Source organism: Tympanuchus pallidicinctus, unplaced genomic scaffold (genome assembly GCF_026119805.1).
Source record: "Tympanuchus pallidicinctus isolate F22 unplaced genomic scaffold, pur_lepc_1.0 scaffold25, whole genome shotgun sequence".
NCBI classification, from domain to species: domain Eukaryota; kingdom Metazoa; phylum Chordata; class Aves; order Galliformes; family Phasianidae; genus Tympanuchus; species Tympanuchus pallidicinctus.
Window position 1 is genome coordinate 4,433,432 of NW_026294742.1, and position 27,518 is coordinate 4,460,949.

The window sequence follows — 27,518 nt, forward strand, 5'->3', positions numbered from 1 at the left end:
CAGCCTAGTCTAGAGACATAGGGGATATTTGGCTGCATGGTACAGAACTCAGATGGGTTCTATGAACTTACTATGTCCAGATCTACAATTCAGCTTATTCCATGCTGTAGTGTGGAGGACTCTATCCTTCAAAATAACCTGCACACATTTAGGTACCTCAAAAACATAGCATTCATTAAGTTTGTTCTCCAAACTAAGTTAAGGCTACATCACAATCACTGCTTTGTTTTCCTTAGCAATGTAACAAAAAAACACATGTACAAACATTTTTATTCAGTCATACAGTTACATGCTTGCCAAAACTGCCTATCAGGAAAGCTCCTAGCAAACAGAGAGTACCTGAAGAACAGAAAAAGCACCTACATAATAGAATCAGTTGTTTACCACAAAGTTCACTCTAGTTTGAAAAATCCTATAAAAATTTTTTTTTTTCCTTGCATGATTTGAACTCGTCTCTGTCCTCCAATATTCTTCCTTTAGAAGTAGGACTGCTTGAAGAATAACCTTGTGAGATCTCCTGGCTCAAAGAGAATTAAGGGAAAGACATTTCAGAATAATAATTTAAAAATAAGAATAATGCCCTGTCACTCCCTCAGCTGAATCCATGCAAAAAGACCACTAATTTCAAAGGCTCTCTCTGTTTATGCCCAACCACTTCAGTGCCAACCAAAAGCCAGGTAAGACATTCCATCAAATAATCAAAGGAGCTCATCAGTAGGACAAAAACTTAATTTAAGAAAGGTACTGAGCTGAAAGGAAATGGTTTCAGGCAATTACAGTAAGATTTATTTAGCTATCAGTTTGATTGCCACTCCGGTGCCCATTACAAAAAGTCAGTTTTGCCACCACTGAAATGAAAAACAAAACACAAACCACCTTCAAACAGTACTTAGAAGTCAAAACTTATTCGTCTTGCTCATGACTGCTTTGAACATTTAATGCTGTACTTTTATGATAAATTCCTTAGCTCTTATTAGCATCTCATTTCACTTAGAAGTTGATTATGACTGTTTTTGTATGCTACTTCTTGAAGAAATGAGAGGATCAGCTTTCTGCATTTTTCATTTCACAACATATCTGTTATTTCTACAAGGCAGGAATCCCTGAATCTTTCCTAACATGCTGTCTGTATTCACAGTGCTCCTGATACTTGATAAAGTTCCCAAACATTAACATTAATTTATTGGTGCATCTTTCCAAGAATTTGGGAATAATGCTTTTATATTTGACAGGATTCACGAACAGCTTATGATCATTTGCCCATCAAAACAAACAGAAGCTATGTTGACATCCAGCTATTGATTTGACATGCTGCAGGCGCATGATTTATTTTCTGTTTTCAGTTTTTGTTTCCTAACTGAGATGCTGCAGTATTTCAGAATGCCTACGCCACGCTAAGTCTAACACTTCATTACACCTTGTTTGAAGTAAAGCCACAACTGCACAAGGGAAGTATTGGAAAACTGAAGGACATTTACAGTGTGCTTTCCATCTATCTCCAGATAGATTTGAAATAAATTCAGAAATGTCATTTGTGTTGCAACTTTAGACCCCTGCAATGCTTAAAAAAAAAGTACAGAGGAAAAAAACCCCAAAAACCAGCTCCATCCTCATTCTTGGGTTATGTCAATTACGTACTTCAATAGGCATCCAAAGTTTTTGTGATGAAAACATCTGTCCAGCAGAACTGTATTGATGTCACTGGTCCTTTTGCTCTAAGAAGCAGCCATGTAACAGTACTGGTTAAAAAGCTGTATCTACTCTTGCAGATATAATCACTAATCTCTTGCCCAGCTCTTTCAATTGATTTACTATGAGGAGCATAAAGATGCTGCTGCTTGAAATGAAAAGCCATTTCAATTTCTCCTAACCCTCAAAGTGCGTGAGTTTTCACTTACCCTAGAACAAAGTAACCATCATCCAAGGGATGCAACAGAACTGGTATCTGAGGATCAACATGGGAAGAGTAGTATAATGTTAGCATCCAACACAGGAATAATAATAAATTTATTACAATAGAAACAAACAGATAATGCATTAGTTCATGTACAAAATACTGACAGCATTCTGCTGCCTCAGTTAGTGGTTACTAAGTACCCAAGATACTAAAACCAACATCACAGATTTACAAAGGTCAGTGCAATTTCTTGGCACTACTGAGAGAGTGCAGCTGCTCTTTAAGATTTGCTGCACAATACAGGGAGATAAAATAGGATATAACTGGAACATCTCAAACCTGAATTTGTTTCTGCACTAAGAAAATAAGAGCAAACAAACTATGAGAATGGGGGAAAAAGAAAACAAATTTAATTATTCATGGCAAGTGTCTTCATTGGAAGTCCACAGCAATACAGCAGCTGACAACCAACTTGTGTGCTCTGTATTTTGCTCAAGGCACAAAATAATAGTTGTCAGATCTGCTACTAAGCTATGTGATGTGTTTTTTTGTTTGTTTTTACTTTTTTTTGGTCCTTTTCTCTTAAAAAGGAAGCAAAAGAAAACAAAACTCACCATATAGCCACTAATCTGCATCAACTCCTCCGAGCAAGTCAGATGCCTCAGACTGACTCTATTCCACTAGTAAAGAAGACATGGCTACAAGCCTGCTGGATTGATCTGTGGTACTACAGCTTTAAACTGTTGTTTCACCGCCACCTTTACACACACACTTACATGGGAAGTCATTGTGCACATTAATATCTCCTCTAACTGCTGCACTGTCAGAGCAAGAAAACTGTGGTCCATGCTAACCAAAAGCCTTTTATACAAAGTAGCATTTAAAATAAGCTAGAAAATATTTTTTTCCTTCTGTTTAGTCTTTCTCCCCACCAATATAATTATCCTGATTCATCTCACACATTTGAGGATTATCCTAAAAGACCATAATTTATCCCAACCCTGGGCAGGGCAAAGCTAATAGACAAAAGATTCCTGCAAACACTAGGAAGTTTGCAAGCACGTTTTACTTGCAGTTTTTTTATTTCTGGGGGAGTATCAGGTCACAAAACATACAGTGTGAAAGGAATACTGGCACTCAGCAAACTTTGAAGTAAATTAGGGCATTCTCTCCCTGCTTCCTCTTTTACCAATGAGACTCCCTGATGGAAGTCCACAAATAATTTCTTCTCTAAGAAGACGATAAAAACTCCTAATACAGTCTTGAGAACCATATATACACATTCTGCATATTTGAAAATGCTGACAGAAGTCCACAGACGCAGAAGATAAAAAGCATGAAATCTAGAACTAATACCAGGTCCTCTACTGAACCTGACACCTAGAAACAAAAAAATGTAAGGCTTCTTTCTTCTGAAGTAACCTCCCCAAAATGCCCATGACTTTAGAAATGGTACGTGGAAAAGGCCAGCTGTTGAGACTTGACTTCTTGCTTCATGATATAGAAAGTGACACATTATGCAGCAGAGAGGCAGGCTTGACGAATACTTTGTGCCCAGGTGTTTAAGAGTGCTGTGACTGAATGCTTGTCTGGAAGTTGCAATAGTTTTGAAGTCATGTATCGATACACTGACTGCAAGAAGGGATTGGCTGCTGGGAAAAAAAAATTACAGTTATTTAAAAAAATATTACATTAGGTGTTCATATTTCCCCAATACTACTATGCACACATGCCCCCAAATACCATGCTAGAATCCTCATACCGTACTGCCTAGGGTTTTTTATCCACAGAGGGCTCTGATCTGGATAGTCTGCTGGAACGCTGAGCTGTAGTGGTGGGACATTTGGAAGATTCTTGTCATCTAGAATGCAAGCACATTTTCCATCAGAATAAAGCCTTTTTTGTCCCTTGTATGGACATTCTTTTCATACATAACTCAGCTCAGTTTCTGGCCTCTGAGCCCCAGGAAGAAGACAAGGGTATACTGTTTTAAAACAAAAATGGAAATCTCGTTTCACTTATTGGCAAAGACAGATCCATCTCTTAAGTAATTCTGCACATTGCCCATCATTTCATTGGCTGGCCTTCGTTAAGATTCATTGTGACACCACATTTTGGAGGATTAGGTGCCTCCTGTAGTAGCTCAGGATGTTCAAGATGAGATCAGTTCAGATTTCCCACATAAAGGGAATGAAAAAGAATCTGCTTTGCTTGGATTCCCATCTGGAAAGTAAGATCATAGACTGTAACGCTTTCTGCTTATTCAGCTGAGAAGGAACAAGGAAGATGCCGTCTGAATTCCTTTTTTAAACATATATAATTATCAGTCATGATTAGTACCAATTAATAGACCCTTCCAAAAATTAACTCACCATTTTTCCAGCTCTATCCTAATTGTTGGAATAAGAACAAGTCTCACATACCAGGTATCAAGATGGTTGCTAGCAACAAGTGGTTTCTACACACTCAATGAGATTAATAGTTACAGCCTCAGAGTGAGTAAAGGATTGGTCACTGTGAATGAAATTTCCAGGTGTAACCTAAGGCAGGCTGTGACGTGACAGAAATGTCATGATTAAGCTGTTCTGTGACACTGATAACTACAGACTTCATGCAGAAGTCACAGGTTGGCAAGATTCAAGACTCAGCCAACAGAAAAAAAAAAGATCCCTCAGTTTCTTCTTACCTAGTTTGCATATGAGATGAACTGTGCCATTATTACTGCAATGGGAGGGGTCCAGGTTCACCAGGAACTTAGGATTTAATCTTGCAACTTCCCCTTGTAACACATTTGGTATAGTCTGTCTGTCATCCTCTTCATATTTTCGTTTTCGAGAGGAGATAACTGGGGCCCTATGTAAAATGCAGTTCACAACAGAACAAGGTGAAAATTTTATGCCAACATTACATTTGCCAAACATTTTACAGGCATAAAAAGGTACAACTCCCATCTTGCCATAAACCCATCCCCATTCTTTCAACAGTTGGAATAAAGAAGCAGTTAGTTAACGATACATACGTGATTGGTGGACCATGAATGGCAGTCATAGCTGGCATAAAGGTGCGGTAGAGGGAATGGTTGAAGACTGGTGACCGGATGTTGGCCAAGACAGCATCCAGAAGTGGCTGACACAAGTACTGCTGTTTGGTGGGAGGCACTGGGGGAGGTGGTGGAGTAGGCTGAAATACAAAAGCCCCACCTTCTCCCTTAATTATCACCAAAAATAAAAACATTCCGCAAAACTTTACAGCAGTAAACTTCCAATGCACAAAATGCAAAGAATTCTCAAAACTGCACACAGTAACATTAAATAAGCCTGCAGCTTTCTCCTGAAATCAGCTGCAGAAATTCATAGAAAGAATTACTATAATATTTGCACAAAACACAAGAATTTGAAAGCTCCATTAAAAGATGCATACAATATGAAGAGCTTGCCTGTTTTTTCCTGTTTTCTTAGTTTTTGTCCAACCTCAATTGAATTCATAACAGCGTAAGCAACAAGAAACATAAATAGTTATTAAATTATAAGATTTTTTTGAATCGATTGCTTATCTTTTATTAAGCAAAGCATTACGTACCACAGCCATATCATTCTTTAGCTTCTCCAGTGCAATTTCACATTTCTGCAGTGTCTTCAGAGGGCATCTGCAGAAGAAGACAAAGTTCATCACCACAAAAGGGACACCTCAGCTCAAGTGTTTCTGCTATCTGAGCCCCACGGGCAACTTCAGTGCCAACATGGCCAGATGCTAAACAAAAACTTTCTGGAAGAGGTAGGGAACTTTTATCCACTGAAAATTGACAAGTTACCGTTTTGAAGGGTCAGTCAGGATATCCAAGAGGCTCTTCATTTTACTCAGGTCCTTCTTTCTATCTGAAAAAATATCAAGAGACAAACATTGACAATGGGGACAACTACCATACTTGCAGACAGAAACATACCATGCTGTTAAAAGAGAAAATATTAGCAAACACTGAAGAAAATAGCGAGATAGATCTTTTGTCTAATGTTTAAGCACACCTACTGCATAAGCTATCAGAATGTATCCCAAAAACATCAAATATGAAGGAAAACTGATAGGAATTTAAGGATTTTACCCACTCTTCTTAGTAAAATAATTAGCTGTGACTGTCATTTTTAATCTCTGGAACAGAAACCATCATAAAAAGATGCACTGTTTCTTCCATTATAAGAGAGACAAAGAAATGCATGAAAACGAAACTCACCTTCATTTTTATCGATTTTATTGATCATCCTCCGGAGAGGCTCAATGTATTTTGATAGCTGTTTGAGTTTCTCCAGATATTGTTGTTCCTCTGACTGGCTAGAACTGGCTGGACTCATGACAGAGTTTGGGTTTCCTAGCAAGAAGTAAAGACTGCATGTTGCATGGATAAGAGAATCCAGATCTGAAATGTGGCAACTCTCAAACCATAGTTCATGATGCACTCCACAGCTTCAGTACCTGTCCAGTCCTCCAATCTTTTTGCAGAAATAACAACATGCTCTGTGGACAGTGCAGCAATTCCCATTTATTACTACTTTTTTTTTTTTTTTACTCCTGAAAATGTCCAAAGGTTTCATACTTTCATTTCCTAGATTCCCATTTTGCCTCACTCTGGTACATTAAACATTAAATCAGCACACAGAACTTGTTGCAGTTTTCCTTCAGCCCACACTTTTTAAACTGCAGAGCACATAACACTGTAAGAGGAGTCAGCAAGTTAACTCAGAGAATCAGAAATTGCTTTTTTACAACTGGGACAGAGAAAAACACCGTGATGCATACAACATGCCTACTATTCACCATGCTGGCTGTTCAGCAGTGCTGTTTAATGTTTATGTCATACCAAATAATAAGTGTAATAATTCCCAGGAAATCTGTTATCAAAATATACCGCAATTCATGGTCTGTAATAGAGATCTCATATTCACCTGGAGTGTTTAAAGGACCTGGGGATGGGACACTAAAGTTCTGAGGTGTTCGTGCAGCTGCTGGGCTCTGGGATGGCTGTGGAGATGGACTGGGGAGAAAGCTGCTGGGAGATGGAGCTGGGCCAGAGCTGAAAGATAACAATAAAAACAAATCTGCCAGAGTCTGATAAGGAAGCATGATCAGCCTGCAAACATACATTTTCACTAAGTGTTGCTATAGCAATTTGGAGCTCCAGCAGTAGATTTGCTATGGATTTCTTATACACGGGGGTTTTCAGAGTGTATTTGGCAAAATGCCACCTACACTCTCACAAAGTTCACAGTAAAATTTATACACTTCAGTGAAAACAGTGTGAGGTCTGTTGAATGCTTCTGAAAACCTTCAGAACTTACAGTCCAGCTCACCTGACATTTGAGTTTGGCTGAGAATTTGGTTGGCCTGGTTGAGGAGATGGCTGTGGCTGTGGTGGTGGAGGCATTGACTGGGGTGTCTGAGCCTGCTGGACAGGAGATGGGGATGACATCATGGTAATGCTGTTCTGGCTGACCTGAAATGTGGAAGAAGAATAAGGTCAGTAACAACAAAAGGGAGAAGACAATGGGAACCTAACTAACAGGCTTTAACTATGGAGAGAAGCATATCCTCAGCCCTATAAGAAATGAAAATGTTAGTTTCCTGTTCTTCTCCATAATGAAACAGTTCCAGCTGTATCACTGTTGAAGCCTTTATGGCAGTACTTCCTATTAACTTTACCAGAAATAGCAATTAAAACTGCATGCAATTTGGATAACTGTGTAACGACTTTTTCATTTCCCAAAACAACAGGCTGCAATTAAAGTGTCAGAAGTGCCACCTGAAAAACCTGTGCTTTATTCGAACTAGGGTAAAGAAAAGCAGGGGAAAAAAATTCTAACTTGAAATTGCAATCACTAAAAAAAACCTCTGTATTTGAATTCTGGTTATAGACTTCAAAGGTCTGTCAGATTTAACTGTAGCTTCTCAATTCGTTTTCTTCATGTTGAAAGAAGAAAAACAATAAAGTAAATCAAACCACCAGCATGTCTCACGCAGCTTTGCAAATCAGAGTGGAGAGAGTAACAGTATAAACTGAATGGCTGGGTGGAAAAAAGTGAAGCAGCTTTCTGACCTTTGGAAAAAGATGAGGTATGCCTAAAGGACAAAAAGACAAATAAGGAATTTTCAGAACAGCACCAAACTCTAGATAACAATGAAGTTTATTCTGCACACTATAAAGTAATATAGTCAGATGATGTTCAAATTAGAGCAACTGCCCCCCTGTGCTCATTTCACAGCCATTTTTCCCTTTTACCACTTAAAACCAACTAAAAAAAATACCCAAACCCTTTATCATGGCCAGGAGTATGGTACAGTGATGCAGATATTATATGAGCACGTTTGTTCAAGGCAAGTGCAGAGTTCTATGGCCTTAGGCTGCACATATAACAAGATATGTTTAGTTAGCCTACTCAGTGACTTACAGAATACCTGAGTTAACAATTAGCACCTTCATGAATCAACAAATCATTCCATCAGTATAAACCACTTTTACACATAGGTCCCCATCAGCCCATCACTTCATGGACACTGCAAGTTGTCCTTCACTCGTTCGTTAACTATCCATCTTAATCACCCATTTTCAGAGGATGCTGAATATGACACAATATGCCTTCTTGGAAATACCACGTTACAGCTATGCAAGAAAGTAAATACATTACAAGCCAAAGCAATCCTCACCTAGGTGCAAATATAAAACTGATGAACTTGAAGATGCTGATTCATTATCCATGAAATCAATTTAAAAATAAATGCAGCCTGAAATACTGTTTTTACTTAAAGGAAAAAAATCTTCAGTAACTCCATTACATTCTCAATCTCTTCTACCAACCTGAAATTCACAACAAGATTTTTTAACAACCTGCGTCTCCTCAGCAATTGGAAAAGCATTTCTGAGACTGCAAAGCATCTCACTGTCCAGCTCTCACTGAAATCAACCACCTCAACATCCCGTGGAAGTTAGTATGAACACCCCAAAAAAAACAATTCCTGACTTTTTGCCAACCTATTCAACGTTCTTCTAAACAGTAAGAAATTTAGAACTTACCCCTACAGACGTTGCACCCATTTTTGTGGGGCCAAAGTATGAACACTTCTAAGTGGTTTAGCACTCCCTGAAAACCAGGCCTTTTTAACGTGTCTGAGGCTGGTTACATAAAATTACTCTTGAGAAGTTAAATCCTGGTGTTTTAGGAAGGAAGAAGAAAGGCTGCATTAAGGTTTTTACCCAGATTTAAGCTTCTACATCTATTGCTACGTCAAGATCCCTTCACATTAAATTACAAATGCAGAAAAGCAAAGAAAAAAAGTAGCATACTACATTATGCAAATAAGCATAAAATGAATTAGTGTTGTTATCTGTCTAATAGTATTACCTCTCTTTATTAAGTACAACCATAGGCAAACAGCTTTCCTTCTTGCAATAAGTTTGCTCCCTGCTAGCTTCATTTCAGAACACTAAAGGCTAATGCTTAATATTACATAAAACCTTTCCAGCAACTGACTCAGAAGTATGCAATGCCAAACTTCTTTATGATTCTTTGAAAGCAGTTCATTTGATATATAATCACTTTAGAGAGGGGAAGCAGAGAACTTACTTTAGATCCAGTTAACTCATTTATCTCCTCATTTCACTCAAGAGTTTAACCATGGTTACTAGACAGTTTGTGTACCCTTCATTTTCAACATATGTAAGATAATGCAATTTTGCATTTTTTTCACTGTAGGATGAGATTTTATGCATGTGAAAGCATACTCAAGGACAGACACTACAGCCCACTGAACACCAAGTAACTCTGCAGTACCTGAACACTATATGAAAGCATAGGAAGCCTTGCCCAGAATATATTTAGGCTTGCACAACTGAAGCTTTCACTTAAATAATATTTAGTATCCATTCAGGGAAAAACAAACTTCAGCTAAGAAAAAAAAAAATTAACTTCTAATTCTCTGGCGTGTTCAAAGACCAGGAGGTAGCAGAACGTGATGCCATATCAGTAAGTATATTCTTTTGCTGAAAAAGGCTAATAGCAAAAGAAACCAACAACCAAACAACAATAAAAAAAAACCCACTGCAGAATTAACTGAGCCTTATGATAAAAGGACAGAAAAAATGTGTCAATGGAATGAAAACAAGTAGTCACAAAACACTGATATAACATCTGGCTCTTTTGTTGAAAGAGATTCTTCAAGATAACACCCAGATTCTTTTCCAAAATGAGAAGACGTTTAGAACCATCTGTACAGAGTCTAAAACGACTTTCTGTATTGTAGTCAGAGGTGACAGACACTTTAGATTCTGAGTGACTAATAACCAGATGTATGCTACAGCCATTTACTCCTACTGTGAACAGCTGCAAGGGCTCTAATGACATGGTAATGACATGGTAATGACAGCATATCCAGCAGACAGTATTGCTTAAGCATTTCACAAAACTAAGAGGTGTAAATGACAACAGTTCCAAATTTTAATTCACCTGGAACTAGAGCAAAGTGTTTTGGCACTGAATGCTAGAGATTCACACTGATTCAGAGCTATCAAATGATATGATATGCGAGACCAGCTTTTCCCAACAATTACTCACTTGCCCACTCTTCCATGTGTTTATAACCCACTTTCGTAAACAGATTGCCTTTCTTCTTCTGCCTTCTTTAATTGTTCCATTTTCTATATCATTTTCTACAGTCACTTGGAAATCAAAGCACCTCCATAAACACAGACATGACAGCAATAAAGGACTATGGCACTGAATACTAAAACTAGAAGTGAATGTAAGCCAATCTAACACTTAAGTATCTAACAGAAGCCCCCTTGTGTCAGTCCAAAAATGATTGCCTCACACAATCTAAACTGCTTCAGCAAATTAACCTCTTAGCAAATTCTCCTTTGATTCAAAAGCTATGCCTGGGTTTTATTTCAGTTAACATAAACAGTTACCTGCACTGAAATGACTGCACATCTTAAACCAGGAATGACAGGTGTACCTTCCTGCACCATCTTTCTGATCATTGTAACTACCTTAGCAAACTAATGACAAAAAAAGGCTGTGCCTACTAGACCTGATGCAGTAGCAATAAGAAGCAGTTTCCAATGCTCCACATCCCCCAGAAAAGATTGCAAGGAAACAAAAATGCAAAAATGAAGAAACCTTCATTAAACCTACAAGCAAAATGCAATAATGTTAAGTAAAACTACACACCTGGTATTAAATTTAGAAATTAATATCTAGAAAAACAAGACATTAGGTTCACAAACACCAGAGTTTAAAAATTCAGTTGAACATTCTCACACCACCATAATACGATGCATATGTAAACCAGCACCAATCACAGAGTTGAGCAAACCAGAGTTCAGCTGAGTAGTGCCTCACTTTATGACACACTAGTAAGAACTCAGTTCTCTTTCATTCCAGTTTTCCCCACTTTTGCTCCCCTCAAATGACAGATTTTGCTTGTGAATCACGGCTGTGGGGTCTTCAAAAGACCAGAACCTGCACTAAGCAAATGCAGTACTCTGACCTCAAGGACCTTCAGCAACACCTGGCTAGGTGCTGCCCACCTGCCTACACAGGTTCTCTCATACAAGTGGAGCCTTTCTGGTAGCTTCTCCTTCGCAACTGTGAAAGAAGAGAACTCAATTTTTCTTAGACCTTGATTACATGCCAAGTTGATATTCAAACTGAAATGAGCTAAGTTTATTATTAATGCACAAATGCATGACAACAACTCAGCCAGTGCATTAGGGTACATTGCAACGCTTCTGGAAACTCTCCTAAATGCAAACTCATAGTGGAGTATGGACAAAGATTAAACAGAAATTTAGTAGTTCTAAGTTGTGACTTGAAACAGCTACATTAAAAAGTTGTAAGCGTTATAAGAAAGACCTATGCCTCTTGGAACCGCTTTGATGTCCCACACTCTCAGAAAACCTGCTGTTTGAAATGAAAAAGGATCCGTGAAAAACCTCAACAGCCCAATACCCTGACACCACCAAGTTACTGTTCCACGAAAAGGTGAACTTCCCCTTGCTTGACAGCAAGCTCTACACAATCACACATCCAAGGCTTTGTGCAATACCTGACACAACGTGCTTTGACTCAGTAAATACCTGTGGCATTTGCTGTCCGCCCATAGGAATGGAGCTTGGCGGTGTAGCAGACACTGCGGTGGTAGGCGGGAACCGTGGTCTTATTTGCATCCCACCTCGGGCCATAGGTGCGGTGATCATCTTTGAGGACAGAGGGACAACAGACAAAAGTAATCGCAAAACAAGAAATGCAGTGCAGTGGCAGGATGAGAAGCACATGCAACCTCCAGGAATTAGGGGGAGGGGGAGCATGAAGGGCAGGTTAGTGAGCTGTTCTAATGGTTAGCCTAAGACTCTAGCTAATACATCAAGCTTCTTTTTACACCCCTTCTACCCCTTTTTAGAAAGAACCTAATGAATTCTAGGTATCTTGAAAGCGCTGATATGTAGGCTCAGATCTGTAGGTTAAGGATTGATAACACTACCATTTGCAGGAAGAGTTTTTCCCAAATCTTGCCTGATGGCTTGAATTTCTACAATTACTGTAAATAAGTGCACTAAACAAGCACTCCATATGAGCTTCTTTGCCTCTCTAACATCATAGGTTTCTGTGTACTTTCCCTCACTGTGGTCTCAGAGGATTTAGCAGTATTTGCATTTGCCACTTTCCACTGTCAAAGAATACAGCAGACAACTCAGGAGCCACAGCCAACAGCAATGCTCCAATGTGCTGACCTACAGTGAGCAAAATTTCAGAGCAACCTATGACTCCGTAACACTACAAAACAACAAGAAGGACTTGCACTTGAAGAAGCTATTTCCTTCCTTTTTTATCTCATAGAATGAATTAAATACATCCTTGTAATTTCCAGCATTTTGACAGATACCCACTCCTATACTATTAGGCTACATTAGGATTTTCTCTTATGAACTCAGGTCTGCCTCAAGATCATTGTTGCACTATTTGATTCTTCAGTTGTACAGACTGAGCACACCCTGAAGTATCAGCATTTGTCTAAAATGATTAAGGTTAGCGTTAGATTTGTATTCTAAAATAGTATTAGGTACACACTACTCTGCAACATCTAGAAGTGCCTTTCAGACCCATCAGTCTGCAAAAACACAGATTATATATAACTATAGCCTTCCATTACTTAGTATCACACCAGATACGCTCTGAGCTAAAGTGCAATAAACATTTATGGGAAATATAGCATATTTTTGAGGTAGTATTCAGGTAACTTGGACAGTTTATACTTTTCAGATCTACAGTGAAGTTATCTGGGCCACTTTTTTTCCAGTGCATACATTACCAAGGAACCTACACAGGCTCTAACTAACCTAGGACTTAAGGAAGTCTCATTTCAGTGAATGATTCAGGGCATTCTTGCTTAGTGTTCCATGTAAATGGACTGAAGCAGCCAGCGACACGTCTAGAGAGTCAGAGAATGCATGTGCTTATAATTGTTAAAAAATAAATAAAATTAAATACAACGTAGCAAGACTGAAACAGGAAAGAAAACCGAAAGAAAAGAAGTGTCAAATTCAGCACAACTGTTAGTTCACAACAGCGCAATGCAGTCACCTTCCATCCAGGCAGAGAGGGATGGTCAGAGACAGGATTTCAAAAGAGAAACAAATGAGAGCGCTTCAGACATCACACACACATGCACATGTACACACACAGCATGCAACAGCCACCACAAGCAAACACAACAACCCAGCACTGGCACAAAGCACAGGTGGATGCTACAAAGTACAGTGAAGAGCTACTTTATCAACATGAGAGCTGGTGAAGCAACAAAACCCTAACAAAAAAAAAAAAAACCCAAAAAAATAAAAAGAAAGAAAATTGCTGGGGAAAAAAAAAAAAAGATAAAATCCTTCCAGGCACAATCATCCCATCTCAGACCCTTGTGAATGCACACGGATCTCTGGAGGGCGTGAAATCCCAGGGATGTTTTGGCAACTCAAACGTCCCACCTTGGTCCCGTTTCTCATGCCACACCACCAAAGTGTGCAGATTTAGATTACTTTCTCCCAGGTCACAGTAATTAGCAGTTTATTCATAGTTTGGTTGTCTGGCAAACCACTGAACACCAGCAGGACCAACTCTGAATCAAAGACTTTCAGCTGCTGTCTCGTGGTTGAATGAACATGTACACACGTACTTTGTTTTTTTGATGTGTGCTTTGGAAAGCAAGTGCATATATAAATATAAATGACACCAATTCCAGTCTTAGCAAAAGTAATTTATTTTTCCCATTCTTCCAGCTGATTTACATTTATGAAACCTGCCACTCTTCGAAGTAATTGGGAAAGGAGATTTCAAAAGATCATATTTGTTTTATGCAAAGCAATATACCTACAAAGGAGCTCATCAGCCTAAAAAAGAAAGGCAACCAGAAGTGTTCAGGTACTTCTGAGAAAGATTTAAACTGAAGGCAAATCTTTCTCCACAGCTGAAATCGAGATGAATCAATTTATATTGCGAATTTTACCCCACAAAACCAGAGAGCAGAGGAATAAATTATCTCTCTCCTGTAAGATGCTAAGTGTGCTACTTGATACAAATGTTGAGATGGAATACAACAATTAGAATCTGAACTTGTCGTTGTCTTGCATCTAAAATCCAGGGGATCCAAATTCTTTAAATACACAGATTCTGGTAAGAATATATAAGTACTGTGCCACTATTGCTCTACTATAGACAGGCCAGGCCTGATTTTCAGATGATCAACAACAGATAATTTGCATTCTGAGCATCTGAAGGACATGCAAGAGAACAGTAATTTAAACTTCATTAATACTTAACTCCAGTTCACTACGGAGTTTCTCTTGGTACTCCAAGCACTTGTGTAGCACTTTGTGGTCACTAGGACACTATTTTACTTATCTGTGTGAGTTACACACTCACAAGGACTGGACATCCAAGTGGAATAGCATTCACCTGAACGTTATGACTTCAGAGAAGAATTTCACAGCTTAACATGGATCCACAATTGAATTTAGGCTTGCTTTTATTTTACACAGGAAAGCTTATCAGAAACTTCACAGAGAAGGAAAAACACAGGCACATCAACCCAAATTCCCAGACCAAAAGCGCCTAGAGACCAAGCTTAAGTGTAACAAGCAAGTATTAGGATAGGGTTTGTTTATAACAAAAGCTTCCCAGAACCAAATAAGGAAATCTAGGCAGATTAATTGTGCTGCTAATGAAAAACAGACTCAGTGCAAAGAAAAATCTTTTGTCAAAAGAAACTTCCCATAAATGAAAGAAAATGTAACCAGACAGTCAACATCAAAACTGTACTGCAATACTGTCCACAACCTTGAAAGAAAACACTATACACAGAAAATAGTTACATAAGTATAAGAAACCAGTAAATCATTGGACTTCACAGCAGTTTTTCAGTTTTGTGAACTCCATCTGTGATAATGAGCAATGCCTGAGGTTGCCACATGTCTGAATAAAGCCACAATGCAAAAACAGCTGTCAACCATTTCTTTACCCAAAACTTTTCAAATGCACCGTGCTGTTAAGCCACTGGCATACAATTTCACTAAGTAGGGCAAGAATTAAGTTGACTCTACATAAGCACAGTCCACCTGGTTAGGGGTTGGAAAAAGCACCATTAAGTTAGTAGAAAGGAAAAAAAAAAAGTCAGTGTCTCCTTTTAGTCACCCTAAGTCCCTGAAGCTCTCACCTGGAAATTATTTAAGAAATAAAAAAATGTTTTAATATGTATTTTAACTTCAGAAGAAGAATTCTACATTATTGCCAATACTGCACCAATTGTACTTACCACTGCTCAGCTTTTATATCCTGTTACACTGACAAAAGCAAAAGGACCAGAAACAGATCTTAGCTACCCATACATACATGGGCCACATGAGAGTTAGGATGATGTACAAAACACTAGTCCTGATACAAGTTTATGAGATGAATGTTCAAGATCCAATTGTTATCCCTCTGCCCACGTAAAAAAACTTCTAATGATCTTATTGAGTCTAAAACACGTCTTGCGTGATGAAGGAAAATTGGGGCAATACATGAAATGGCAGAGATCTTTTTGTATTCCCAGGCATTAATCCTGGTCAGCCCCTTCTCATCTGTCTGCCTCAGCCTCTTCATATACAAAGTGGTGAGAACTGTACTTACCCATGTCTGTAAAATGGCTCAACATGAAAACTACAGAGGCAAAACATGAAAGACTATTGCAAATTCTTGTGGAAAATGGAATGAGAGGATGAGCTCAAGTCTCTCCCAGTTTTTCTCCCCCATGTTTCCTTCACACCAGATACCCATCAAGGAACAATTACTGGGGCTACAAGTGTATTGAAGGTTAAAAAAAAATTTGTTAGACAATAAGCTTTCACCCAGCACTTTTTTTTTTTTTTTAATGTAACTCTGCACTTGTGACACATGCTAGTTTTTTCCTTGACAATCCACATCCAGAAAAAGAGCATCTATATCTACAGTCCATTTCACTCAGAAGAAGTATGGAAGATGAAAGGAATGAAAGGGGAGAATGGGAAGATTTTGTTGTCTATACTACTTTTTACGCTTGGTACACAGAGATGGAAGGTGGAACACATGTGAGTTAAGAGAGCAGGCAAAGATTCACAGTACGGAAATCAGTTTAGACAACAAAGCAGTTTCCTAGGAAAGGATAACAAAAAGAGAGGTGATGCACTCCAAGGAACCAAGGGTCAGACTGCAGTGTGGGCACAGTAGGCCGCCTTGCTGTTGTGCATTCCTGTGTAACTACAGGCAACAATCTTACCTACCAAGGACAGAGAGCATGCATAGAGAGTTGTCAACGAAATCCTGCCTCTGAGTCCAGGCAAAAGGAAAACAGCATAAAAGCCCATACTTCCCTTACATAGGGATAACCGATTAAACCTCATCAGAAAGCCACCAGAAACCCATCTCCATGCTCATCTTTAGCATGCACTTGCTACAGGCCTGTTACTGGAGATACTGGCTCCAGGGCCCTTACCTGCGCTGATGCTCCCATCTGAGCAGCTTGAGCCTGAGCTGCTTGCACTGCTGCTGCTGCCGCATGCTGCTGCTGGACCAGTTGTGCTCTTACCTTCAGTATAAGAAGACAGAACAAAGTAAATGCCGTATCTGATCAGGGTATGACACTTCTCTTTCAATTGCATTGAGCACACTCATAAAAAAGCTTTGTTTTGGATACAAGACTTCAGCTTCATGCACCTACTTCTAGAACTGTTTTTGAACTTTCCATGCACCTAACATTTGGAACAACCTTGTCATAGGTTGTGTACCCACAGTATGACTTCTTGCAACTCCTTTTTTTACTGTAAGGCCTTCCTATGATAATATTAGATATTCCAGCTTTCTGGCAAACATATAGATGTTGATCTCTCTCAAAAATACTATTCTAAGCACATACTAATGATCGCATTTCAACTATTTATACACTCATTGTGACAACTCAGAGGGATGCACACAACATCTAATACTCATAGATTAACTTGGTTTGGTAAGAGCTCAAAAACAGCTGACTAATGCAACAGTTTGAGAAGTTGCAACATTAACAGGATTACTCAGCTTCTAAGATGAACCAGTAAGATGTTCACAGTAATCATCTTCAAAGCAGGAACTACCAGTATCTTAAACTTAGACTAAATCATCTAAACACAGCAGCAGAAACAAAATCAGCATGCTAAAGATCTGGCTCCAATCTTACGCACAAGGCATCTCAAAGCACTTGCTCATGCTCGAGAACGCTAATCACCATCACAGTGGTTTCCCTTGAACCAGAATTACAGAGGAAATTACTTTTAAAGCATTGGGTTGATAAGTAGCTTTCGTAATTCAAAAATTCCTACTCTTTGTTGACTAAAAAAATCTTATTTTCTGCTAACCACATCATAATCTAACTACAAGTTTCTTAATAAGCTATTCTTTTTCCTATGCTGTTATTAACAAAAATTTTTTTTTACTTCTCCAGCAGATCATAATGAACCCACAATAAGCTGGTCACGAGCCCTTACCTGCATTGCTTTTAACTGCTGTGGCGTGAGAGTAACAGGCATAACCTGACCAGGAATTTGTCCAGAGATTGCCTGTGCCTGAGATACCATGGGCTGGGGTTGAGGCTGGGATTGTGGTGGAAGCTGAGATTGCTGTGCCTGAGCAACCTGTTGTTGCTGTTGCTGCTGCTGCATCTGTTGCATCTGCTGTTGCATTACTTGTTGAGGTGGCTGCTGCTGTAGCTGTTGCTGTGGTATTTGTTGCTGCTGTTGCTGCTGCTGTTGCTGCTGCTGTTGTACCTGCATAGCCTGTGCTGCTTGCAGCTGTTGCATTTGGGCAATTCGCTGTAGTTGCTGCTGCTGCTGTTGCTGCTGCATCTGAAAAGCAGGAAAAGCCAGGACAGTAAAGCTTCCAGCAATGCAATAGCAGCCTTATTTTTACAAAGTAAACCAACAGCAAACAGAATCCTAATATGTCAGGTGGCATTTTCAAGTCTGTATATCCAGCTCTTTTATCCATTCACTTTTCAGATATCTCAGCTCTACATAGTGCACATGACCTGTGGGTTTCACTATTACAAGCCTGCCTACAAACACTAAAATAGTTTTCAAAGGCAAAGCTGAAGTCCATCAGCTTCTTCTGTAAAAATGGGCTTAGAAACACTTCTTAAATGCAACCAGGCTACATCAGCAACAACATTTACAAGAACTGCACAGAAGCATGACAGCTGAAGTTTCCTCTTCTGTTTTTCTGCCTAAAGATGATGCATATAAATTCTCAGTACACACTTTTTAAAGTAGCAGTGTGCAATTCACAAGTGTGCTTTTAGTTCTGGTGTAGGGAACCTGCTTTGGCAGGGGGGTTGGACTCGATGATCTCTGGAGGTCCCTTCCAACCCCTACAATTCTATGATTCTATGATTCTTTCCCACATCTTCAGTCTTGTCAGAATGAAACACTGTCCTGATGTTTATTAGGAGAAAGAGAGAAAGTGTTTTAATTCTCTATTGCTATAACAGAAGAAAGCAACCAAAAACCTCTATTGTCAAGTCTTTCCTCTGGGATGCAATGTATCGTGGCCAATCTAAAGTCCCAAAGTGGAACTGTATTAATAATGGGAAGAGCTGATAATCAGTACTTCATGCAAGCAAAGCTTCACACGACTTGTAACTCATCACAGATCAACTCAATTGCCATTTTAATTATTTTGTCTTCACCTGCTGCTGGTTTTGCTGCTGCTGCATCTGCAGTTTCAACATGTGTTGCTGCTGCTGGACGGCTTGCAACTGCTGCTGTTGCTGCTGCTGCTGTTGGGCTGCTGCAGCTGCTGCTGCCTGCTGCTGCTGCACCTGAAACTGTTGTTGCATGGCTGACTGCTGGGCCTGGAACTGCTGTTGCTGCAGAGCCACCTGTTGCTGCTGGAATTGCTGCTGCTGCTGCTGTTGCTGCTGAGCTATCTGCTGAAGCTGAAGTTGGGCTAAAAAGGCGGTAGACTGTACTTAAAAACATGAAACCCAAACAAGACAAGAGACAGTTACACAGTACAATTTCACAATAATTAAAGATGCTCTGAAGTATGCAGATATTCTTCATGACCAGCATATAGTTTTGCATCCTGAAATGGAGAAGGTACATTAACAGCAGAATCAACAACGTGCCGCCCTAACTACCCCTACAGCTTGCAGCCTCTACTGAGTCAGCAACCAAATCAGAGTGTAAAAAAGTGCACAAGTTGTGCGGCTAAAAGATCTCCTGGAAGGACCACAATGGGACCCACAGAATTCTCTGAGAAGCAGGAGTCCTTAATGGAAACATGCACAGAGGTCACTATCAGAGAGCACGGTAGCCACAAAAAAGTGGATTCCATTGAACAAAGTTCTGAAGTTGACATCTTGGAGGATGGAAGAAGCATTTGCTCACAGAAGAGACAGACTCTCCTTCACTATGCTAAGAAAGACATTTACCCCAGTAGATAGAATTATCTGAAATCAACTCTTCCAGCAGAAGTCATAACCTGAAGTACAAAATTCCTTCAGCACCTTATCCTTGTGGAGAAGAGTTATTTACTGAAAGACCAACACAGCAGTTTCAGTGACTGAAACAGAGTGAATACTTACTCTGCTGAGTAGCTGTTGAGACTCCAGGCATACCATGAGGGGCCATTCCCGTGCTTCCAGGAGGCTGTTGCTGTCCTGGGAGACTCATTTGCTGCCCCATTGGGCCAAGGCCACCCATCCCACTCATCGGTGCTCCTTGAGCTCGGGAAGCAATGGTCATTCCAGGCGCCCCTGCTGGTGGACCCCCAGTTAAATTCTGCAGGGCATTCATCGGATCTACAAAGAAAATAGTTACCAATATGCAGCCAGCCATGCAACTGCTTCCCCAGAATTCTGTTTTTCAGTACCCATTCTCTGATCTACTGGCTTCAAACCCTAATGAGATCCAAACCCTAACTCTCACTGCAAGCCTGCTACAGGCTTCTCACAGGTTTTTGCCTCTCTATTAACAGAGTGAAGATTATTTAAAGCGCTTCAGATTTGCAAAGTTCCAAATACATCCTAAATATATCAGACAAGGGAATTCTTTAGCCACCTCTGCATGTCTGTTCAAGTCAAAACAGGATGCCAGCAAAGCCCCGTGAGGATAAATAACTCATAATCTCAAAAACCAAGAACTAAGTTCCAACTATAGATTCAATTAACCTCCTCCTTAAACCAGAGAAAGTACTTTGTAGAGCAGTTCCCATAGTCCCCATCATAACGTTTTGATTTTATACACTGAATAAATTCAGTGCCTTTCAAGTGAATTATCACAATCTCAATCCTGGGCATGAAGAAAAATGAAGTCAAAGCAATTCAAAAAGGCAAAATAGAACATGAGGTGCCAAAGTAGTATTGGTCAAGTACAGAATGCAACACACTCTCTTCTTTAGAATAATTATCAGACTATTTTGAAGTGTCTAGTGGAGATGCTGATCGACCCCAGCCATTGCACAGTTAGCCTACAGGGGGATAATAATGATATACTTGTTTACTTCATTACCAGGAACATTACATTAAGTTCCTACTATAACTGCTTTAAGAGTTACCACAGAGGCAGAAGACAAGAAGCTACTGTGGTACCCTTCCATCCTCCAGCTAGGAAATTCACCACCTTCTCAGCACATAAAAACCTCAGTTTTTGAGTTGTTCAATTTAGGAAAGGAAAAAAAGAACAGAAGAAAAAGATCTCTTACCACTGACTGAGGCTTGAGATTTCTTATTGTCTACAAAAGAAAAATACATTAATTACATCTGTTAATCTTGTCACACACGGATTTGGCACTTCAGATATTCTCTCCTTAAGAAACATACACACACACACACATGTATCACTTCTTAAAAATCACTGTCTACTGTAATTATACCTATTCCCAAACAATTTATCCATAATCCCAGACAGTTCTATCATAGCTGTAACAAGCAGACTGGGAAAAACAAATGAACAAAAAACATCTCTGTAATCAAATTAAACAAACCACGTTAAATCAACCAAATCTGGTAATCAGAACACTACATAAACATTGAAAAGAAAGCAAAAATACAGGAAAAATTAAAGGAGAGTGCAGAAGTAGCAATTGTTTCTCAAAGGCTCTTAAATTATGTATGGATGCTGTAAAAGAAACAGTATTTAAAAATTCAGCATGTATATTACAGGGGAAAATTATGAAGCAATCTGTGATGAGTCACATATAGAACCACACATAAATCCCGAAATCTACTATTATTTCCCATGCCTCTTATAAGCAATCACTGGGGAAAAAATGATTACTTACGGATATCTCGAAAATGGATAATAAGTCTGGCCACAAGAGAAAGATATTCCTCCTAAAGGCAAAAAGCAGCATTTTGGCACAGGATACAGAAACAGATAACCATGCCATTATAGCTCTTCAGTATTCGCCCTTAGCTTTAATGAATTTTACTTTAAAAGCTCTGTGAGCTTTTCAGAGCAGTGTATTTGCACGGACTGACCTTCATGAGCTAAGTGGGAATGCTTTCACAGAAGGTTCATGGTACAAGAAGGCTCAAAAACACAAAATTCAATGGAAATAATATCCATGATAGCCACATTAATAGGATCACAGCATGTGTATTTGATTGTATACCAACACATCCATTTTCCATCCATTCCAGTCCTTTTCTTAAGTACTGAACTTGCTCATGCGGCATACTGACTCACGTTAGTCTTTTGTCACATTTACATTACAAGAGCTATTTTATGATGTTAATATTACAAAAGCAAGCAAGCTATTATATTTAACAACTAACATCCACAAGAAGTGCCAGAAGCAAAAGGACAAACAGCCTTTGCAGCAATTGATGAGTGTGCTGCAAACTGCACAAAAGGATCTGTCACAGTGCTGAGATGACCCTTCCAGGGTCAGAGAGGCTGTCAGCAGGAATAAACTTGTGACGTAAGCATCACAAAACTTTCAACATCACAAGTTCCACATCAAACACATGCTTGAAGGCAGTAACAGTATTCAACTTCCTGTAACAGAACTCCAGGAAAGAAGCTCACACATTAGAGTAGATTCTAGAATTGCACACGATAACCAGATAACCAGATTTCCACAGAGACCACAGAACTTCTTGTCTTACTCCTAACGCATCCTTTTCATTGTTCTCTTAATCCCCCTCCACCACCAAACTGGTTATTACGGACAGTGCTACACTGCAGATAAAGAAACTTCTATGCAATTCACTCCATAAGAGTTTAATCAAGCACAATCCCATACGTGCATTCAATGCTGCAGTCTCAGCGCACCCCTTGGCTTGAAATCCACTTTGCTGCACCCACAAGACATAAAATGATTAATTTTCCCCCAACGTAAGAGGAACACACATAACCCCAAAATCTTCATAACTGGGTACTCTGAGCAGAGACCAATTCTTAACATGCATTGGATTTGCTGTTTCTGTGGTTCATTCCAAAATTTTGACATGCCAATAACTTCTGAAAATAAACAGAGAGGTTTTACCCTTGTTTTGGCCTTCATAAACACATGGCTCTCCATATCTTTGCTGGACTTATTGTGGGCAACACCGGCCTTCCTCATTGCTTCATCACTGGAAAAGAAAAAGAGAAGAAATGAGGCTGGGCACTAACTGAGGATGTTAAAAATATATATATTTCCTGCAGTTAGAAAGGTCTGTACAGTAGCTTTTTACCCTCTTCTAAACATAAAGTAGCAAACTTAGAAGATTGGTAGAATATCTCTGCCTTCAGGCAATGAGCAGTGATGAGGAGTTGGAGCACTGATCAGGACACAGAAGGGCAGCTGTGCACAGCAGGAGGGGACAATCAGCATGACAGCAGCAGATGAAGCAGGAAGATGAGAAGCCGTATTGATGGAAGTTGGTCATAAAAAGCTTCCCCCCCAATCTTACTGTTCTCTACCACCCAGAATCACACAGCCATCAAACCTCTAGTAAACTGGACCTAGGTCTGCCCTTTGGATGGGACATTAAAAGTGTAAGATGAAAAGGAAATAAATCCCCCACACAAATGTTCTCTGCTATGGCAGAGAACAACGGGCATTCTCAGTATATCAAAAAGAAGCAAGCAATTCCACTGCAAAAAAATGCACTGAGATAAACAAGTCCTAAAATCAGCAGTTCAGACAGGCAAACAGCCCTCCCTATTCAAATCCTACAGACATATTTGTTTTTGGAAATGTCTCGTTCACTGTAAAACCTGTTCTGTTTTAAAGCAGCCTAGTAGCTACAGTCTATATTCCACAAACAAGTTACCAGGAAATACCTTCACCTTGTAATTAATAGCTTAGCAACCTATCTCTCAGTACCTGCTCCTGCACGAGCAACTATCCTACACTAAATGCAAGGTAGGGAAAGCTTCAGCCAGACTGAAATAGATTACTGTTTTCTTCCCCTTGAATTCTGACCACATTCCTTGCAGCAGAGCTGGTGTTTGTATGAGCAGTGGCCTAGCTCAGCTTCCTGAAATAACTCGGTAAACCCTTCACACAACTGAGCAGAACAGATGCAACAGCCTTAAAATGCAGGAGCTTCAGTTGCCACAACTCACACCCTTACCATGCAGAGCAGCAGACAAGGAGTGCATTGCTACTTCTTTGCAAGACACAGCAGGTTAGTCAGTAAAGCACAGCTACCTGCACAAGCCTCCCTCACGGTCACTTGCTCACGTGGCCTGAGAGACACTACAAAATGTTCTTTATACATAAAGGTCATTTAAAACAAAGCAGACTCTGAGCATAAAGCAGAATAATGATTCTTTCGTGGGCAAGCAAGCCTTAAAATGAACAACTCATAAAGGAACTCTGTTGCAGTGGAAGAAAATGCATCCAGTTCTTCATTTATGCCTTCCTTCTTCCAGTAGTTTCTCTTTCAGAAAGGTTTCCTTCCTCTAAGTCCACACCATGCTCTGACTCATCAGTAACTTGTTAGTCCCATTATAAAACATCTCTTATTTTGAGAGCACCAAGAACTGAGCAGGCAAAAAGACAATGTTATGCAAATGCAAGTAAAGAAAGTAACACACAGATCAGTGGCCACAATACAAAGACAGTGACCAATGTGGTGTTAGGACCACAAAAAAAAATAATTCACAATAAATAACTTACCTACTCTTACATGTACATCCATCTACCATTTATTTTTTGCATTCTAGAGCATTATAAAGGGCACACCGCTGGCTCACATACAACTTGCTGTCCAGCAGGACACCCAGGTCCTTCTCTTGGAGCTCATTTGTAACAGTTCAGCCCCTAACCTGAACTGATGCATGCAGTTATTCCTTCTCAGCTTCCCAAACATCTGGGGTCAGAATCAGCCACGCACAATGCTGCTTTTGGCTACAGAGGAGAAAGCAAAGGACTATCCAGATTCTGCACAGACTTACTTCTAGCTTTATCCTTCTTTCCACTATTTCAGTGAGGAAAATCACCTTCCTGGTGCACACAGAATCAACCCCCTCATAGCTTCAAAAACTCCGTGAGCCTTCCCTGCCAGGTTATGCCAACACAGTTATTGGTGTGGCTGTGTAATCAGCAGTACTAAAGAAGAACCCAGCTGAGTGCTGAGGCATTCCTGCATCCAACAAGAGTCCTGTGCGACTGCTTGGGCCTGCAGTCACACAACAACCCAATATTAGATGGAGCTACTTAAGTCAAATGCAGTGTTCTCTCAAGTGATGACAGCCAAATGATGCACACTGATTGCAGGTACATTCACTGAGACATCAATTGGACACAGCATCCCTGAAATTTCTCTTCATATAATATCATTCTAAATATCTAACTATCTGTATCTACCTATCTGTATCTTAACATTCAGAGTTGGAAGGGAGATGCAGGCAAAATAACAATAAATTAAGACTTCCACATTCAGTGGCTATAATGAGGTACCCAAAACAAAGTATGCAAATCGTTCCACGCTTTTAAGATCAAGTTGACACATACCTATCACTTACATTTGCACAGTGAACTGGAAGACATACATACACAAAAGCCTGTTATGAACAACCTTCTCACAAGCTCAGAAAACTTTCAGATGACTCATTTCTTCCAAATACTACATAAGCTTCACTGGAAGAAAACTGGAACTTGCTACACACAGAGTTCAAGTCTTTTTAGGCAATATATTGCTTCTATTTTTCATTCAATAAAACTAGCTATTATAAACTCCACTTCTGGGGTAGCTTTGCTTTATTTTAAGTGCCAACAAGAAATTTATTTTCAGATATCTAACACATAGAACACTTAAAAACACACATAATACACTTTAAAAATTAAAAAAAAAAACGACAACCAAACACCGCAATCACTGCACGCTTATCCCAAACAAATTTGCTTGCTCTTAAAGTGAGCCAGTGAATGAAAACATAAGAAGTATTACTACAAAGCAAGGTGGAGTACAAGGAAGATAGGCTGCCTGCAGAACACAGCCTCTGGGGAAAAAAAAAGACTGCATCAATACATTTACAACAAAAAGTACACAGATCATAAGAAGATGTCTGTGTGTATCTGCAAGTGTTTAAGCAAACAGAAGAAATCTTAATTCTACTTTCTCCACTATTGTCCTATTCAATCTCTGTCTCTCACTATATGCTCCCCACTCAAACATTTATCATCACTGCTTACTGCTCACAGAAAAACAGTCACAATTTGCAGAGCAAACACACAAACAACAAATGCTCGTTGCATTAAGGTTCGTATCTGCTGATTCGTATCCATTTCCTTTAAGTCTCAGGGCACTGCAAGGCAGTTCTGTTTGCTTATGTTGATGAAGAAGTACAAAACAAAAGAAGAGGAAAACACAAGAGATTCACCTGGCACGATAAATTGTCTTGCACAAAGTTTAGACAGTAAAACATCAGCTCTGAACACGAAAAAACCTTTGACAAGCAAACATCATATCTGTCATGAATACCAAAAAATTAACTCTGAAACATCAGTCAGGAAAGCCCTGCCTTCAAAAGCCACGAGGCATGCTCAAAGTTCTTCAAGCATTCATAAATAAGGATTTGAAAAGGACTCTCAGTTCTATGATAATCAGCTTTCATAAGGTAAAAGAACCTTCTCTGTAACAGGAGTATCGGATTGAGCAGCAAAGTAATTCAAGTAAAGATTGCTTCACAGTGGACAACCAAAAAGGCTAATCTTTATTCCTTTTAAGCAACCTTTTACATCAGGCAGATACCAACGAACACACAAGAACTGCCACAGCAACCCCCCATTCCAAATCACCAACAAATTCATTTGCTGACATTTTCGTTTCGTTTTTGCTGTTTACAAGTCAGATGCAAGGTAACGACGGTGGTTTTCATAGAACAGAGCATGTGAGACTGGGCAGCACTAAGCATCACAAAGTGGAAACCCTAAAACAGAGGCTCCCCAGCAGGCCAAGCAGCCGCTATGCCCGGGGAGGAGGAAGGCAAAAAGCAACGGGGATCAGAGAAGCGAAGCCAAACGGGGGCCGGCTCCCCCGGCACGAGATCCGAGCAGGAGCCGGTGCTAAAGGCCCCCACACATGGATAGCGACAATCACGGACAAAGCCAGAGACCTGCGAAGACCCGCGGAGAGCGCAGACGGGCGAGCCGCAGCCATTCGAGCACGGGCAGCCCCGGGGGCGGCGGGAGGCGCCGGAGCCGCTCCGGCAGCGGCCGAGGCGCGGCCTAACCAACACCCGGGCCGGAGCGCACACTCACATCTGGCTGACGAGCTTCTGACGGAAGTTGGTGCTGCGCCAGTCGGTCTCGGGCCCGGTCACGTCCATCCCAGCCGCCGCCGCGCTCCCCGCCCGCTGCCGGCCTTCACTGCCACCCCAGCGCCGCGCTCCTCACCGCTGCTACCCCACACGACAGCCCGGAAGTCGCGCGCCGCCACTTCCGGCGTGCTGAAGGCCGGAGGGAAATGAAGTCCAGGCGTTAGCCCTGAAGAGTCTCGCGAGAACTGCCGCTCGGCGCGGGGCGCGCCGGGATTTGTAGTCCCCTTCCACGCAACCCGTCTGCGGGAACGGCCCTGCCGGCCCCGCTCAGCGCACAGCCGCACT

General features: G+C 40.2%; 1 protein-coding gene across 3 annotated transcripts; it reads right to left on the bottom strand.

Moving 5' to 3' along the window:
- Nucleotides 1–763: 763 nt before the first annotated feature.
- MED15 (mediator complex subunit 15) lies at nt 764–27,350 on the bottom strand. Of its 3 annotated transcripts, none has more exons than XM_052690001.1 (18): nt 27,175–27,350; nt 22,966–23,053; nt 21,757–21,808; nt 21,178–21,207; nt 20,060–20,275; nt 19,160–19,419; nt 17,964–18,320; nt 16,940–17,032; nt 12,018–12,137; nt 7,240–7,382; nt 6,835–6,962; nt 6,126–6,260; nt 5,709–5,772; nt 5,477–5,543; nt 4,917–5,077; nt 4,584–4,750; nt 3,660–3,758; nt 764–3,546 (listed from the first exon to the last, which is right to left on the bottom strand). In XM_052690001.1, exons 1-18 carry the CDS (start codon nt 27,240–27,242, stop codon nt 3,413–3,415), a joined length of 2,382 nt encoding a protein of 793 aa, XP_052545961.1. In that variant the 5' UTR covers nt 27,243–27,350; the 3' UTR covers nt 764–3,412. The 3 variants fall into 3 exon arrangements, with proteins under 3 accessions (XP_052545961.1, XP_052545960.1, XP_052545962.1); XM_052690000.1 differs by having other exon boundaries at nt 764–3,549; XM_052690002.1 differs by lacking the exon at nt 12,018–12,137 and having other exon boundaries at nt 764–3,549.
- Between the last annotated feature and the right edge of the window lie 168 nt (nt 27,351–27,518).